The sequence below is a fragment of the Peromyscus eremicus genome, chromosome X (assembly GCF_949786415.1).
Source record: "Peromyscus eremicus chromosome X, PerEre_H2_v1, whole genome shotgun sequence".
Classification (NCBI taxonomy): domain Eukaryota; kingdom Metazoa; phylum Chordata; class Mammalia; order Rodentia; family Cricetidae; genus Peromyscus; species Peromyscus eremicus.
In genome coordinates, this window is record NC_081439.1 from 39,733,415 (window position 1) to 39,751,593 (window position 18,179).

At 34.1% G+C, this 18,179-nt stretch overlaps 1 protein-coding gene across 8 annotated transcripts in view; it reads left to right on the forward strand.

Moving 5' to 3' along the window:
* The window catches only part of Dmd (dystrophin), a 2,092,376-nt gene that overhangs the window by 166,152 nt on the left and 1,908,045 nt on the right, over positions 1–18,179 (forward strand). For all 8 annotated transcript variants that reach the window (XM_059250112.1, XM_059250109.1, XM_059250111.1 and 5 more), the window contains exon 2: positions 13,232–13,293. In XM_059250112.1, coding sequence (XP_059106095.1) covers positions 13,232–13,293 — 62 coding nt within the window. The remainder of the gene's footprint in view (positions 1–13,231; positions 13,294–18,179) is intronic.

Consider the following 18,179-nt stretch of genomic DNA (forward strand, 5'->3'; position numbering starts at 1 on the left):
ATCTTAATATAGCAGAATATCATTAGGAACCATTTAATCATTTTTGTTTGTTTGTTTGTTTGTTTGTTTTTGTTTTTGATTTTGTTTTTTGGCTAGTAATGTTTGGTTCTACCCTAGGTCTCTAGGCTACCTAGTCTTCTGTTCCTGGTCATCAAGGCAGTGCCAGGCATGGACTCTCTCTGTCCATGGCACTAGCCACAAATTCGACCAGTTATTGGTTGGCCACTTACACGAGTTCTGTACCATCATTTCCCCAGCACACCTTTCTGACTGGGCAGACTGTAGGTGGAAGGTTTTGTGACTGGGTTGTTGTTCTTGTCCAACCATTGGAAGCCTTGTCTGGTTACAGAAGATGGATGGTTCAGGTTCCATATCCTTCATTATTAGGAGTCCTTCATTAGGGTCACCGTCATAGATTCCAGGAAGTTTCCACTGCACTAGGTTTCCTAAATGCCCTCCAATTCCAGTTGTCTCTCCATGTTCCCTCTCTCTCTCTCTCCTTCTCTCTCTCTCTCTCTCTCTCTCTCTCTCTCTCTCTCTCTCTCTCTCTCCCTCCCTCCCTCCCTCTCTCTCTCTCGGACTCACATCCACCTAACCCCTTCTATTTCCTATTCCCACATGCCCCCAGTCTACCCATAGAATCTATTCTATTTTTTCTTCTCAGAGAAATCCATGCATCTTTCTAGGAGCTCTCCTTGTTACCTGGTCTCTCTAGGTCTGTGGATTGTAGCATGATTACCATTTACTTAACAGCTAATATCCACTTATAAGTGAGTACATGCCATGTTTGTCTTTCTGGATCTGGGTTACACCTCTCAGAATGAATTTTTTCTAGCTGCATCCATTTGCCAGCAAATGTCATGATGTCATTTTTAAAGAGCTGATTAATTCTCCATTGTGTAAATGTACCATATTTTCTTTATCCACTCTTCAGTTGAGGGACATATAAGTTGTTTCTAGTGACCAGCTATTATGAATAAAGATGCAATTAAAATAGTTTAACAAGTGTCCTTGTGGAAGGGTTGAGTGCTCTTTGGGTATATGCCCAAGAGTGGTATAGCTGGGTCTTGAGGTAAGTTAATTCCCAATTTTCTGAGGAACCACCATATTGATTTCCACAGTGACTTTACAAGTTTCTACTCCCACCAGCAATGAAGAATGATCCTTTGCTCCATATACTCATCAGCATGAGCTGTCACTTCTGTTACTGATCTTAGCTATTCTGACAGATGTAACATAGAATCTCAAAGTAGTTTTGATTTGCATTTCTCTGATGGCTAAGGATGTTGAACATTTCTTCAAGTGTTTCTTAGCCATTTAAGATTATCTACTGAGAATTCTCTGCTAAGATCTGTACCCAATTTTTAATTGGATTGTTTGGTTGCTGATGTCTAGTTTCATGAGTCCTTGATATATTTTTGGATATTAGTCCATTAGCTAGCTTGCACATAGAATGTTCTGTTAAACTGAATATGTTATGTATCAATGTTGTAGCATCTGAGAAATACGTTAGTCAGTGGATTCTCAAAAACATTGTTTAGTAAAATGTGAAACCCATTGAAATAATTATTTCCAAATTTCATTAATAAAATACAATGAATGTAAATGACCTTTAACAAAAAAGAAAGAATCAGGACTTTTCAAGTTACTTATTCTTAATATGACAGAACCCTATTTATTTTAAAAATCGGAGGACTTATCAGCAGAACTACACGTAAACATGTATACCTTCTATGTTCCATTCTTTCAGTATGCAGGAGAGAAAAGAGAAGAGAATGACTATCTTCCTCAGAGTTGTTGTTCATCACAAGTAGGAGTCAGTGCATGTTTGCTTTGTAAGCAGTAATGGAACTTTATATATTATTTTCTATTCCTGTTATACAACTTATCAAACATTTAAGACATCGAAACTATATTAATTTAATATCAATCAGATCTGCAGTTCAGAAATCGAAACTGGATCTATGTGAGCTGAGATCAAGGCATCCTCTACACAATGTGAGGAAAAAAAAATCTCTTTCTTTACTGTAGTTCCTAGATATTTCACACATTCCTCATCTCAGACTTCCTTCTACATCCTCAAAACAGCAGATCATAGCCATGTTTTTCCCATGCTGCTATCTCGGGTTTGCCTTGTCAGGCCAAGTAGTTTGTTTTGTTTAAGAGCCCCTGTGACTTTACTTGTCTCACTCGATAATTCTGGATAATCTTCCTATCAAGAATTGGTTGATTATTAAGTCAAATTCCACCCATAACCCAAATTCCCCATTTTTGTGTAACATAATCTATTCAGAGGTATTAGGATTAGGAAGTGGGTGACTTTGGGAGGGAACCACTATTCTGTTTACCATGGGTTAATAGAATTAATATCTGCAGAGGAGGAAAAGGAGAAGTGAAAAGAAAATGTGGACTTCATTAACTTAAACATCTTTACTGAACATCAGATGTAAATATTCTATGCTAAGTGGTAGAAATGTAGTTCTGATCTGGACAGCTACTTTCTTGAAAATGAGAAAGGATATAATGTTATTATGAACAACTTTAGTATGATTATGAGTAGTGAAAATGCATTGCATTGGTTGCAGAGTGAATGGCAAATGAGGGACCTCTTTGACACTACAGTTTTTTCTGTTCTTTGTGTGTAAGTTTAATTAGTTTAGTCATCCTCATTACAAACTGACCACCAATGTCACTTTATGCCCTCTAAATCTAAAATTCTAAGATCAAAGGCTATTACTCAGGTTTAATGGAAGGTGTTTTTTTATACCATTTTTCATTCTAACCTTTTTGACTTGACATTGCTATTTTGTATCATTAATAACATGACAAATCTATTTTCTATGTATGTCCTGAGTTTAGAGCCTTCCTTTATAATGATTCCAAGTATTACATAGTCTTATCTAATATTTACCATTATTTTTCTATAATTCTTATCTCATTATCTCCCCCTCATGTATAATAGGAGTACAAAATAGTCTATAAAATTAATAGTTCTTCCATGTGACTTCGTATTTCTTTTTAAGTGAAATGAAATCATGTCTCCTTGTCATTCTTCACTATGTATATTTCTTAACTACTGATTTTTAACATCCTCTTGTATGCCTAACTTTTATATTGTTTTGCATAAATGATAAGTATTTTTAATTAATATATTAACCAACACACATGCCAAATATAAACATTCTCCAGCACAAACAAGATCATTAGAGAAGTGGGTTAATCAGTAGGAGGAAGAAACAAGAAAGAGAGAATGTAATAGAGAATAATATGTCATATATATGAAACTATTACAAGAAAATCCATTAGTTTATGTACCATAAATTAAGCAATGAAAACATTCTTGATGTGTTTAAAATGAGTAACAGGGCACATGGATACTGAAAAATTTCTTGGCACACAGGTTATATCTCATTGCTTTATGCAATGGGCATAATCGTGTTCACAGAATTGTTTATTTTCTCTGCAATGTTAGGGACTGTATTAAGCAGTGTCTTATTATTGTGAAAAGACAACATGATCATGGCAGTTCTTATAAAAGAAAACATTTAACTGGGCTTTTGTAGAGATTTTGTCCATCGTCATCATTGCAAGGAGCATGGTTACATGCAGGCAGATATGGTGCTAGAGATGTAGCTGATGTACACCCAGATCTTCAGACAACAGAAAGACAGAGCCACTGGACCTAACTTGGGCTTTTGAAACTTCAAAATCAACCCCCAGTGAACACTTTTCCAATAAGACCACAACTTCTCCAACACGGGCACACCCTCTAATCCTTTCAAATAGCGCTACTCTCTGGTGACTCAGCATTCAAATCTATGAACCTCTGGAGTCCATTCTCATCCAAACCAGCACATTCCTCTCCCTGACTCCACTAGATTTGTAGCCATATCATAATGCCAAACGCATATAGTCAACTTCTAAAGTTCACACAGTCTGTAACAGTCTCAACATGGCTTAAATTTTCAAAGATCAAAGTCTCTTCTGAGACTCATGCAATCTCTCAACTGTATCCCCTATAAAATCAAAATAAAAAAGCAGATCACATACTTTCAACATATAATGGCACAGGATATACATTACTGTTCCAAAAGGGAGGAAAGGGAGTATAGGAAATACTGGATCAAAGAAAGACCAAAAACCAGTTGGGCAACCTCCAAACTCTGCATCTCTATGTCTGATGTCAAAATCCTCTTCAGATCTCCAATACCTTTCAGCTTTGTTGACTGTGACACATTTCTTCCTCTCAGGCTGGTTCCACTTCCTGTTAGCAGCTCTCCTTGACAAGTATTCCATTACTCTGGCATCTCCAACATCTTGGGTTCACCAAGACAATCCAGGCTTCAACTTCACAGATTCATGCATTGGCCTCTCTGGGCATCTATACAGGGACACCCTGACACACAACTGGCCTCAGCAGCTTTCCTTGACCATGGAGGAATATTTCACAACTCCTTTCTTGCATCCTGACCTAAAGCCAGACCCACATGGCCAAAGCTGCCAAATTCTGCTGTTCACTGGGGCTGGAAATTGACCTCTTTGTTCAAATGTATTTTCATCAGTTTTTTTCTTTTAGATAGTTTCCTTCACGATTAATCTTTTGTTTAGTTGCTTTTCATAAGTTAGGAGCTTAGCTGGATAACATCTTTCCCTGGTATCACCTCTCCCTTTATTTTATTTAATATCAGGTTTTTCTTTAAACTTTTATTTCCTTGTGCACTGGACTTAGCTCCATTATACTTCCTAGTACTCCTTTTCTTCTCAAACTGAAGAATTTGTATTTTTCCTTGCTCAGATTGCTTCTTTTCATTTTAGATCTGGCCACGAATAACTGTGCGACACAGCCAATACTAGGCTGTCTTGAAATCTCCTCTGCAAATGTCTTTAATAAAAATCTCTTCAGTTTAGCCTCAGGAAGATTTTTTTTGGGGGGATAAAGGCAGAAAGTGGCCACATTCTTTGCCAAAATACCACAAGAACAGTCACGAGGCCATTTACTAACACTCTTCTCCTCTGAAAACTTTTGAACCAGGCCATCATAATCTACATTGCTCTCTGCACCTCTGTCTTCAATGCTCCTAATAGTGTGGCCCATTTAACCCCCTGCTTAATGCATTCAACTGTTTTCCTAATCCAAAGTCCACATTTTGCAAACAAGCAGAATGGTCAGGCCTATCACAGTAATACCCTACTCCCTGGTACCAACTTCTGTCTTAGTGTTCTGTTGCTGTGAAGAGATACCATGACACAGCAATTACATGAAGGAAAGGGAAGCATTTAATTGGGGCTTCCTTAGAGTTCTCAGAGATTTATTCCATTGTCATTATGATGTGAAGCATAGTGGCATACAGGTAGACATGTCACTGACGAAGTAGCTGAGAGTTCTATATCTGGATCCTCAGGTTCCAGGAAGAGAGAGCCACTGAGCCTGGCTTGGGCTCTTGAAATCTCAAAGTCTACCCCTAGTGACTTACTTCTTTCAACAAAGCCTTACCTCCTTATCCTATCAAACAGTGCCATGCCCTGGTGACCAAGCATTAAAATATGTGAGCCTATGGAGGCTATTCTCAAACCACCGGGTGACCCTCACTTACATTACTTTATCAGGTAGCAGACAAGAGGTCGGGTCATAGAGAGAGCCTCCATTATCATTTTATCATAATCTTCTACGATTTAATCCATTTAACTTCCCTGTTTATGGGTTTGAGTGAGTCAATATAAAATTGAATTGGATGAGAAGCATGACTTGATTTCTCAGTGTTCTATTCCTTGTTTCTCACTTGTCAAAATTTATCATTTCCTCCCCAACATTTTCCTTTTGTGTTTGCATACATTCAGCTAGACTCAAATTGATTGTCACCTTCTCTAAAATGGCTCCCCTAACACACAAGTAGCTGAATATCCCTTTCTCTCTACCCCTGTAATACCTTTCTGGAAATATATATTCTTATTCTTGTAAAATACTTTATTTATAGTTTCTATCAGGTTGTAAACTTTGCCAGAGACTGACTCTCATTTGTATTCTCAAAAACTAGTTAAGTGGCCACAAATACTATATGTTCTGCGTGTAACTGTCACAGAAATAATTCTACAAATCATTTCATTAAATTACAATAATGGGTCCATGATATAAAAAGTAATTAATGTCCTCATTTCAAAGTAAAACAGAATGAGGGCTAGTTATTTTAAGGCCAGAATTCTAGTACATCTTTTAGTGGGAATGGAAGCTAGGTCTCCTCACTTAATGCTCTTTCAGTTTGGCTCCTAATAATATTTTTCTGCAGTAATTTCTCTTGGGAATAATGAATATCACATTTGGATGTATCCTTCATTCATATTCCTGAGGGTTTCAAGAATATAAAAGTTAACAGGTTAAAGGTTGATGTACTAATCTCAGGAGACATAAAGCGCTAGATATATTGAATAAAATTGACTGCCAGAAGTGGTTAATTGTGAGAAGATGTACATGTTTTATGTCATAGTAGAAAGATAATTTTATGTGAAATTTTCCCATAGAGAGGATAAAATAAAATATTGATCACTTTTAGCAATTTATGAAGTAGTAGTTCTTCACTCCCTGACATCCCTAGGGAACAGTTTTCAAGTAAATTTTTTTAAGAGAGATTTTCTTCATTGCCTCTCAAATTAATATGCTCAGGAATATTTTTATGAGTGAAAAGAAGTTAGTTATAAAACTCTCAAGAGAAAATGAGAAAAAATGCTGTTTGAAATAACTGAGCAAGAACATGCATAATCACTTTTTTTTTTTTTTTTTTTGGTTTTTCGAGACAGGGTTTCTCTGTGTAGCTTTGCGCCTTTTCCTGGAACTCACTTGGTAGCCCAGGCTGGCCTCGAACTCACAGAGATCCGCCTGCCTCTGCCTCCCGAGTGCTGGGATTAAAGGTGTGCATCACCACCACCTGGTGCATAATCACTTTTCAATGACATATTTCACTTTATCGTCTTCTTATTTACTTCATTGATGATTTCACATTTTTATTACACATAACGTGTCTACAGTAATACTCTGTAGCTGAAAGTTTTCCTATGTCCCGGCCAGCCGATGGCCACTTGGACCCAAATAAACACACAGAGGCTTATATTATTTCAATTTATATGGCCTAATGGGTCAGGATTCTCACTAGCTAGCTCTTACATCTTAAATTAACCCATTTCTATAAATCTATACTTTGCCACGGGGCTTGTGGCTTACCGGTACTTTACATCTTGCTTCTTCTGGTGATGGCTAGCAGTGTCTCCTAGCTCTGCCTTTCTCCTTCCTCTTTCTCTAGTTGGAATTTCCTGCCTAACCTTATTCTGCCTCACCATTGGCCAAACAGCTTTATTTATCAACCAATCAGAGTAATACACATTCACAGCATAGAGAATGACATTCCACAGCAATATTCATCCTCTTAAAACATGAAAGTAGTCTCCATAGTGATTTGTATATGTATGGCCAACATGTGTCAATCATAGAGTAATTGCAAGTATACAATGGAACACTAGAAAGTATAGATTGAATCTTATAATATTATAAACCTTTAGCATAATAAAAAGATAAAAATAAAAATTGGTTATGACCACTGTATTGGCTAGTTTTATGTCAACTTGACATAAACTAGTCATCTCAGATGAGGGAACCTAGGTGGAGAAAGTGCCACAATAAGATCAAGCTATAGACATGCCTGTAGAACATTTTCTTAATTAGTAATTGGTGTTGATGGGCCCAGCCCATTGTGTATGTGGCCACCCCTGCACTGGAGGTCCTGAGTTCTATAAGAAAGTATATTGAACAAGCAATGAGGATCAGACCAGTAAGTAGTAACCCTCCAGGGCCTCTGTATCAGCTCCTGCCTCCAGGTTCCTGCCCTATTTGAGTTCTTGTCCTGACTTCCTTTAATGATGAACAGTGATGTAGAAGTGTAAGCCAAATAAACCCTTTCCTCCACAACTTGCTTTGGGCATGATGTTTTATCACAGCAATATTAACTCAAACTAGGATAATCACTTTGAAAAAATATCTTTCTTCATTAACTGAGAGTTAGTAGCTTAATTTGTGCTAATGATTGTTATCTTGCATTTTATTTTGATACTAATCTTCTGCAGAAATAAACTGCGTGAAACTGGAAATGTTTCTATATAGAAATTTTAATAGAAAATATTTGTTACCTTTATCAGACAATTAAATGGCATTGATGATTGAAATATTTAAGTACTATTCATGCGTTCTCTAAGTCTAATTCTCTCAGTCTAAAGGATCTAGTATTAAAAAGATACAGAAACAGAGGATATGATATTTTGAGCAAAGTAAAAAGAAGCAGAATAAATGTATATTTATTATGATTATATGAAATATGTTCTACTTCATTATGTCACATAAATGCAAATAACAGGTATATTTTTATATTTATCCTGGTATTAATCACTTAAAATCAAAACAAACAATATCTGCCATTGAGATTGTAATACAGAAGTTCAGAGAATTTTGATATTGGGTATCATGCCTGTAATTCCAGCATTCAGGAGATAGAGGCAGAAATATCAGAAATTCAAATTTACCCTAATCTAGATTAAAAATTCCAGAACAGCCTAAGGTTTATGAAAGAAAAGAAGAAAAAGTAATTCAGACATCTTTACCTCATGCTCTCAAGTAAGAGTACATTGAGCATGATGATTCGGGAAAGCATATTTCCATGCTTAACAAATGTCATAAAACTCAAATAGTGTCTACCAGAGTAGGAAGAGTAGAAAATGAGGGAGAGATGAGAAGGCACGATTAATGTGTCATAAGTTATTGTTAATTATAAGAAAGATGTCTTAGAGTGTTGTATTGGAGGGTGTCTATAATTAATAATTACTTACTCTATACTTCTAATATCTAGAAGGAAAGATTTTGGAAGTTTCATTTTCATGTGTTTGTATTCAGATATATCTGTGTGAGCATTCATGTTCATGTGGAGGCCAGAAGTTGGCATCTAGAGTTCTCTCCAATCATTCTCTATATTTTTCATTCAAGCAAGTCTCTCAGTTCAACCCAGACCTCACTTATATAGATAATTTAAATGTCTTGCTTACTCCAGGGATTCTCTGTCTGTACTACCAGCACTGGAAGAGCAGATAAGTCACCATGTAACCCTGGTATTTAAGTGGGTACTGAATTCTAGTTCTCCAGCCTTATGCTTGTATGCCAAGCATCTAATCATCTAACCAGTCCCAGAAAGGTTTCTCTATAAAGAAATGATAAAGATTTGAGGAGACAGATATGTTTATCTTTATTTAGATATCACACATATATATGTGTTAAAATATCTAATGGTACCACATTAATATAGTTATAATGAGTGAATGAAAATAAATTTAATTTAATAAAAATATTTTTATGCTGTCACATTTTTTAAAAAAAAATTAAAAAAAAAATAGTGTGTTTAAAAAAAACACACTAAATGTCCAATAGTAAAGGTGGGAACATGGTATGTCAATTAAATTATCCAGCATCATGAGGGAGGTACTGTGTGCAATTCTTGATAATTTTTTTTTTTTTTTGGTTTTTCAAGACAGGGTTTCTCTGTGTAGCTTTGCACCTTTCCTGGAACTCGCTTTGGAGACCAGGCTGGCCTCGAACTCACAGAGATCCGCCTGACTCTGCCTCCCGAGTGCTGGGATTAAAGGCGTGCGCCACCACTGCCCGGCTAATTCTTGATAAATTTATATGGACATTTAAATTGTCTATTATAAAATTCCAAGATGTTTTCATATACATTACAGCATGCATAGAAGTCTAGGTTGTTCAAATTGAGCCTCTAAACTTGTGCTTGTCTTGAATTTGTTTGCATATGTTCAACTTTTGTTGCTTTGATTATTTTATGACATTCTATACAATTTAATAACAAATTATGATGTAAAGGCATACCTAATCAAAATGAAAACTATGGACTTTGACTCAAATGATCATTGTCTAATTTATTCTTCATAATACTAGATTTATTTATTCTGAGTTTATCTTCTAGTATAAAAACAGCAAATAGCATGCAGATTGATTGAAATGTTGTAAAAACAGTTATTGAGCAATAAGACACTAATAATCATTCTAGATTTTGTAGCTATAATAAAATGAATGATAATCATATTTATCATATTTAAAATGCTACTACTCCAAAGTAAAACATTAGCAAGTAATTCATTGCAGATGTATTTTTCTGCTATGAAAGATGATAATTGAAACAGGATATTTCCTGAAGGTATTTGTATGCAGAACCTCACATTTACTGCTATTTATACAGTAGATAAATAACATTTGGCTCATAATGTCAAGGTTTCTATGCTGCCTTCAGTGCTTTGTATATGGAGTTTGAAATTAATTGAAAATGAAATCACAATTCTTTTTTCACCTAAAAGCCTTCGGAACAACTACCTTCAAATGGCTTATTTTAGAGGTCATTTGCTATGTTTTAAAACATCTGAGTGTACTTGTGTACTTTCAAATACTCTTTTGGTACATTTTCTATTGCTGTAACAAAATTTCTGGGATTATGTTATTTATTCAGAAGGACATTTTATTTTGACTCATACTTCTAAAAGTTCATAATGTTTCTAGATCTTGTTCAGCTTCTGGTGAAGGACCCATTGTAGAAATGCAAAGGCCTAACACTTACTTTCAGAGATTGCACACAGAAGGAGTAACCTTTCTTTATCACTGTTATATATCTGCTTCCTCTGAGTTGGACATGATCATTGCCCAATAAATCACTGTGTTTGTCATCAGTGCTATGAGATCTTAATAGTATAGCAGTCATGCATCATAGAAAAGATGAGTCTGTTATGTATTAAACATATTTTGCCCACAACAAAATTCATGTTGGAGCTTAATACATTCATATGGCTGTATTTGGATCCGGGATTTAATGTACAGTGCTTCCATGTTCTCACATGGAAGGGGTACAAAGGCTCACTGAGCTATTGAACCTTGTTCACTAGATACATCAGAGCCTCCTCTCACTTCTAGAGGTTACAGAAGACATAAAATAAAATGATTGCTTACGGGAACTCTTCAGTAGTGTGGCTACCCATAAATCGTGCAAGGAAATCTTTAGTGGTGCAACTTATTACAATGCAGTTGGGACTCTTAGTGAGAAAGCTGCCATAAATTGTTCAGACAACTTCCTGGTGGTACAGCTGCCTTTTAGGTTCTAATGTTCATGTAATTAACCCTAGTAAACGTACTGGTTCACCAATCTGTACTAGGACAAAATCTTTTCTTTGGTCTTCTAGTGCCCTCTTTCTTTAGGGTGAATAAAAGTCAAGAATAGTCAAATCATAACCATTTCATAATTACTATATTCAGTTGTTAAGCTAGTCATGTGAGAGTAAGAACTCACTCTGTTAGAAGGCATTGATCAATTCAGGCAGTTTCTGCATCTTGGCTCAAGCACCACCCATTAAACCCCAGTTCCAAGTATAACCATATGATTGTACTAAGCTGCAACATGAATTTCGTTGTGGACAAAATATGTTTAATACATCACAGACTTATCTTCTCTCTGGTGTATGCCATAGAATACTCATGTATTTGAATGAAAAAAATTGGAATTGCAAATAAGTTTATTTATGTTCAGGAATAGCCCTATATAACATTGAGAGGTATTTGTCTAGAATTTTGTGTCAAGCCAGTTAAAATCTGACCATTTGAAATATTCCATTTCTTCATTTATTGATTGGAAAAGAATGGTATGGAATTTATAGTAATAGAGAGGAACAATTAGGCTTAAAATATTAGTCTATTTTTATTTATTCAAATCTGTCAACAAAAGAGAGGCTTCCACATTGTACATTTCTGATTTGTGTAATATCATATGGTTAATGCTGAAATTAACCATATGTATAGTAGCAGCCTATGGGTATAACATAGTTAAATAAGAATGTATTTTATGAAGAATAATAAAATTTTCCATCTAAGAGTTACCCTTCTTGTGGATTCATATATATATATTCGTGGGTTTTTTTGAGACAGGGTTTCTCTGTGTAGCTTTGGCATCTTTCCTGGATCTTGCTCTGTAGACCAGGCTGGCCTTGAACTCACAGAGATCTGCTTGCCTTTGCCTCCTGAGTGCTGGGATTAAAGGTATATGCCACCACCGCCCTGCCTCATAGCTTGATTTAAAGGGAGATGTCAATTTAGTGTATGAACACATTTGTTAGGGAAAAGCACTTATTTGCAATATTTTGTATGTTTTTAAGAGAAAGAATGAAAGTTTACTACTGAAAATTATATGAGAAAAATGTTTACATTTTGAGGTATTTTCATAACAGTCTGTTTGACCTAAGTAAATAATATCTGAAGTCTTCAATTCTTACATATTGTATAGATGTACTGATTTATTGATTATTAACTGATACGAGACTTTGAAGAACATATTTTAATAATGAAGGTAAATTTTTTTCTGTCTATTTATCTCAACAGTAATTTCCAGCTTGGGAAAACAAATAATTCTGTAATGATGGCTTTTATAAAGCTGTTTCTTATTAATTTCTCAACCTCATCCATTGGTATAAATCTGTGGAGATTTTTCTTTTGAGTTTTTATTTGTAAACTAGGAAATGTCATTTGCATTTGCAATTTCCTGACTTTAGACAGAAGGAAGCACTAGAAATTTTACACTTGTAGGATTGCCCCCCCACACTTAAAGCATTTATGTTTGTCAAATAGTGTTTCCTGAGTTCTTAATTTGTGTAGAAAATAAAATACAAAGGTAACTAAGCCATTGCTCCTGGTTGCTAGGGAGCCTTTCTTATATGAAGGTCAGGCCTGTGTTAGAGGATATAGTAGTTGTAAAGGAATAAATAATTCTTGATTCAAAAATGAAGAAGAGAGCAGAGAGAAAGGACCAGGATTATATTTGATAAATAAATACTGCAATATAGTTTCCTTTAATTATATTAGCATGACTATTATATCAAGGGATAAATAATACCCCATTATTAGATGAGACTGATTTCAGCAATGTTCTTATATTTGAATGAGTGTGGATCTTCTGGCTATATCAAATAATTTTAAATATACTTTTCAATTAAATACCCAATTTGAACATCATTCATGTTCAACTTCATTTATCAATGACATTAACACTAAATTTAAAATAACATTAACACATGTTACTTGAAAATTATTTTGGTTGCAAAATATAAGCTATGCTTGGTTATAACTTTTAATTTTGTTTATTTTACAAAATAGATGAAAGAGAAGATGTTCAAAAGAAAACATTCACAAAATGGATAAATGCACAATTTTCTAAGGTAAGAATATTTTACTACATTTATTGAAAATGACATATTTGTTGAATTCTTGAAATGAGTTCTAGAAGTATATGTTTCAAATGTTCATATTATTTTCCTTATGTGTCATAATTTTGACTGTTCAAATCTGCAAATGTTAAACTGTATCTTGCTTCAGTAAAAGGCAGCAGAGACTATGATAAAAAGGTATGATTTTAAGTTTATAAACTATACATGTTTGATTTTTCATCATCAGATTATTACAGTACACTCTGTCAATTATCTTCTCTATATCAAACATTAGAAAGTATAAGGGACTTTTTTTTTTTAGAAAACTGTTATATTTTGCCTTTCTTTACTTAGTTAATAAAAGCTAAAATAGTTGAATTTTAGTTTATTCAGCCTCTATAACTAGAGCATATTTTAAAATTCTATAAAATGATAAGTCACCTTTTTTTCTGTAGCTATCAATACATACCCTTACTATTTATTTATGCCTCAGTTTAAATCATGGTTCATAGTGTAACCCTGGATAATTATACATATAAACACAAAGTAAGATTTTAATCTTAAAAAGAAACATTCCAAGTGCAGTTTAAAGGGGTCTATTAAATGTCAAGAGTACAAAACTTGAATTTACATTTAGTCATACTAGATTTGAGCCAATTAACCAAATGGTCCTATTCAGTTTGCTTATCTTTCATCATGTATAAGTAAGTACACAAATCCCTAGGGTCTATTCAATATACCAAAATCAGAAAATAGGCAAATAGGAGAAAATTTGTAATCCCTGCATGAAAATGCTTTAGGAGAGGCAAAATAGTGATAATAGACACTTTACATTTTAGTGGGAAGATATGGAAGAGTCTTTTTAATTGAAATCGTTTAGGAGATTGCATTGTACTGTTAATAAATATGAACTACCCTCTTCATGCACCTTTCTCCCTTTGCAAACCTTTTAGTGATAGAACCAATGTAATATAGTAGAAAATAAAAATCCCCCAAATTTCTTTTCTTACTAGTACAAAAGGCTTTCGAGTATCATGATGGTATTTAAAAGCAAAACATTGCAAACTATACTTGAGCATACAGGAAGAGAAAATTCCATCACAGAACTTTAAAAAGAAACAGAAACTAGAACATGTATTTTGAAAGATGAAGTTTCTTAAACTAAGTGAAATACAAGTGTAATGTTAAACGATAACATATAAAAACACAGTAGAATACTAAATAAAACTAACTGAAAATGAATTTATAAATATTCAGGTCTGACTCTTAATTCTAAGAATAGTTTCACAATGGAAATACATGCTTTATTTAGTATATTTACTGGCATTGGGAAATTTTATTAATGTTTAAAACAGAAAATAGATGGGTTTTCAAATAAATATTTATGTACAAATCATAACTGTAAATATATTATCTAGTATAAGAAATGTAAAAATACTCTAAATCTGTAAAGCAGCAGAGAGTCTTCCTTTTTTAATTCTAGAGTCTCACAACATCAGGTCTAATACTCACTTTGTAATAGAGATTGGCCTCAAACTCAACTTAATCTCAGTCTTATATCTGCTGAGATTACCAACATGAGCCACTGCTCTTGATTTATTGTTCTAAGATGTGTAAACTATGTACATTTTCATTCTCAAAATTCTAAAGGGTGTATTTTTATTATAAAAAATCTAAATGGTTCATTGCTTTCTATACATTGACATTCTAAAGTATTATTTATTATAATTGTCATGTTAACGTAAAAGACAAAGTTTGCTATCTTATCTTCCTTGGATAATTTCTTGGTACTGCCTTCGGAAATAAAACTCACCATTCCCCACTTTTAAGAAAGTCCGTATTTTAAAGTCATAGAATGTTCACACACAAGTGCCTAGCATCCTCAAATCAACTCACACTTACTTCATTTTTATTACAAATGTTCTCTAAATCTGTTAAATTTGGGCCGGGAGAGTCATCTGCCATTTCAAAACTGAATCTCATAGTAAGAGATATTTATGCAAACTGTGGTGGTTTGAAGAGGTATGGCTCCCATAGACTCATGTGTTTGAATGCTTGGTGCACATGGAATGTCATTGTTGGGAGGTCTGGCCTTGGAGTGTCACCTTGTTGTTGGACTTGTGTCACTGTGGAGGAAGGCTGTGGGGTCCATATGTTTAAGCTACACCCAGTGTGGCACACAGTTCACTTCCTGTTGCCTGCAGATTAAGATGTAGAACTCTTAGCTCCTTCTCCAGCACCATGTCTACCTGCATGCTGTCATGCTTCTCACTATGATGATAATGGACTAAACCTTTGAAACTGTAAGCCAAATTCAATTAAATTCTTCCCTTTATAAGTGTTGCCATGGTCAGGGTGTCTCTTCACAGCAATAAACCCTAACTAAGACACAAACAAATGAGAAAACTTTTTCTGAAGTAAAATGAGAAGTTTAAAAGTATTTCTTCATATTGCATGCCAAAACCTCATGTAAGTGACTGCTTTAGCCACTTTTGAAGTTAATGTAATTGAAGAGACACAAAAAGTTATAAGGAATTTTGCAATATAAATTGTCTATATGTATACACATACCCATTTTATACAGAAATATATAAAATAATTTGACAGGCATTTATTGTTTCACTAATGCATTTCACCAGAAATCTGACCCTGTAGGCTATTCAAAATTAATAGAAATTGAATACTATGGTCTCATGGAATAGACATGATTATTTGTATGATGGTAAGTGCTAATGGAAAACTTGGAATAACATGTGAGTTATTTGAGGAAGCAGTTTTCAAGCCTAAAAGGAAACTTTTCTTAACAAATGGCTAAAATATGAGTCTATTGAAGAAAAGAATTTTTTTCCTGTAATCTCAGTGTTTGTTACTAGTATACTAAATGAATGGCCAGATACTATTACTCATTAGTACAAATAATTAGTTCTATGTTAAGTTTTTAAAAAAGAAGAAAAATTCTAACTGGTAAAAATATGCTGAAGAATACTTTGAAAACAAAAAAATGAAAAATTATTGTCTGCATGTGTCTTAAATTAAATACACTCCTATAAACATACAGCAATACAATGAACACAAGTACAAAGGTTTATCATGAAGGCATACACATATATTTACAGAATATTAGTAAATTTTAGAGTCACAGCAAAGTATGTCTTTGTTACTTTGTAAAGCCACAGACTGGCTGTTTTAAAGAAATACACGTGGCTAAAGATATTCTTATCATTTTGGTGTCACTAGAAGCCAGATATGTGTTTGCAGTAAAACTCACCAATTTTTCACTTCTTCAGTACCATTTTAAACTAAGCCCTATCTCTTTTTCTAAATAGCCCTTCTATTAACCTTCACTTCCAAAAATTTCTACTAGAGTGTGATTTATGACATCTATTCTATATAGATAAGCAAACAATATTTATCTTAACCCAAGCACAAAGCCATTTCAAGATAAGATTAATTCAAGGTAAATATTCTTTCCATGTAATCTGTAGATATGTTATAATCCTAAAGAAATGCCTGATGTTTACCCATAACAAATATAATTCACATTATAAAAATTGTGTTCATTTACTTAGGCTTATGAAAAGAAAGCATAGATTTAAAGTCATCACCAAATGCATTTTTCCACAAAATGTGTCTTTATGTGTATGAAGACAAAAAATAAGAGAATGAAAATGTTTTCTACTAGGTCAATTGTAAATTATAGTGGTTATCTCCCAATGAGTTATGTGATGATTTGGATACTTCACTGTGTGTAATGACTGTCATGTTATGTATGTTTTGGTTACATCTTACTCTTTGTTTTTTCCAAGTTTAATACACAGCTTTACATTTGATCAACACAAGCTGGGAGTGTGTAATTACTTTTGTCTATGAATATATAATAGCCAGCGGAATGATAACACATTTATTTCTTCATTGCTGACATAGATGTCTACACCCAAAAAGCTAGGGCTCATCCTATCAGGATAACAACATGATGAAGTAGCGTTCACTGATTTAACATGGCTCCCATAAAGATGCTTCATGATTCACCTTCTAGGCAGTATGAAGGGCATGACACAATTCAAAATAACATGAAGATTGTGAATCTTGGCATGGTTAAGAAGGTTAAGTAAGTAAAGGAGCTGTTGCTTAAAGGCAGGAACTTAACCTACCACAATCAATTCTCAGAGCCCAAGTGAAGGTAGAAGGTGAGAACTGACCCCGCAACTTGACCAGCAGATTTGTGTGTATCATAGGATCCCTCCATAGACATTCTTACAAAACTTAAATTTAAATTGTCAATCTGAAACAGGCTTTTTCACATCACTCCTTGTGATAAGGTAAAATATTATGCAAAACTGATTTTCAAGAGAAAATTAAACATAAAATTTAAACTTTATGATTCTTACATTCTTTATAAGTCCACATCTACTTATAATAAAACATATACCAAAAGAATATTATAAATAATAAATTAGAAATACTGTCATTTTCTTATTGCTGAAGTAATGTTCTGCATTGAAAGAATATTTATGTAATTTATGTACTGATCTCACCTACCTGTTTACTTTTGTTTCCAATGCCGTCATCTGATCCTCTTGAGAACATAACATTTAAGTTGTAATCATTATCCTTATAATTTTGTCATACTAATGAAATAAGCATGAATTTTAATCACATCATAGTGTATAGTGAATCCCACTTCTTTGTTTCATTAACTACAGCAGCTAGTATCTCTCCCACCTTTAGTCCTACCCCAAATCTGACAGTATTTTGCATTATTCTCCTTGCTTCCCTTTCTAACAGAATTCAAGATAGTATAAACCATGTCCTCTTGTTCATTCTTCTCACAGCAAATATACTTAAGTGTCAAGTGATTGTGTCTACATAAAGGCTGTCTTCTCTGCATGCTATAGCTT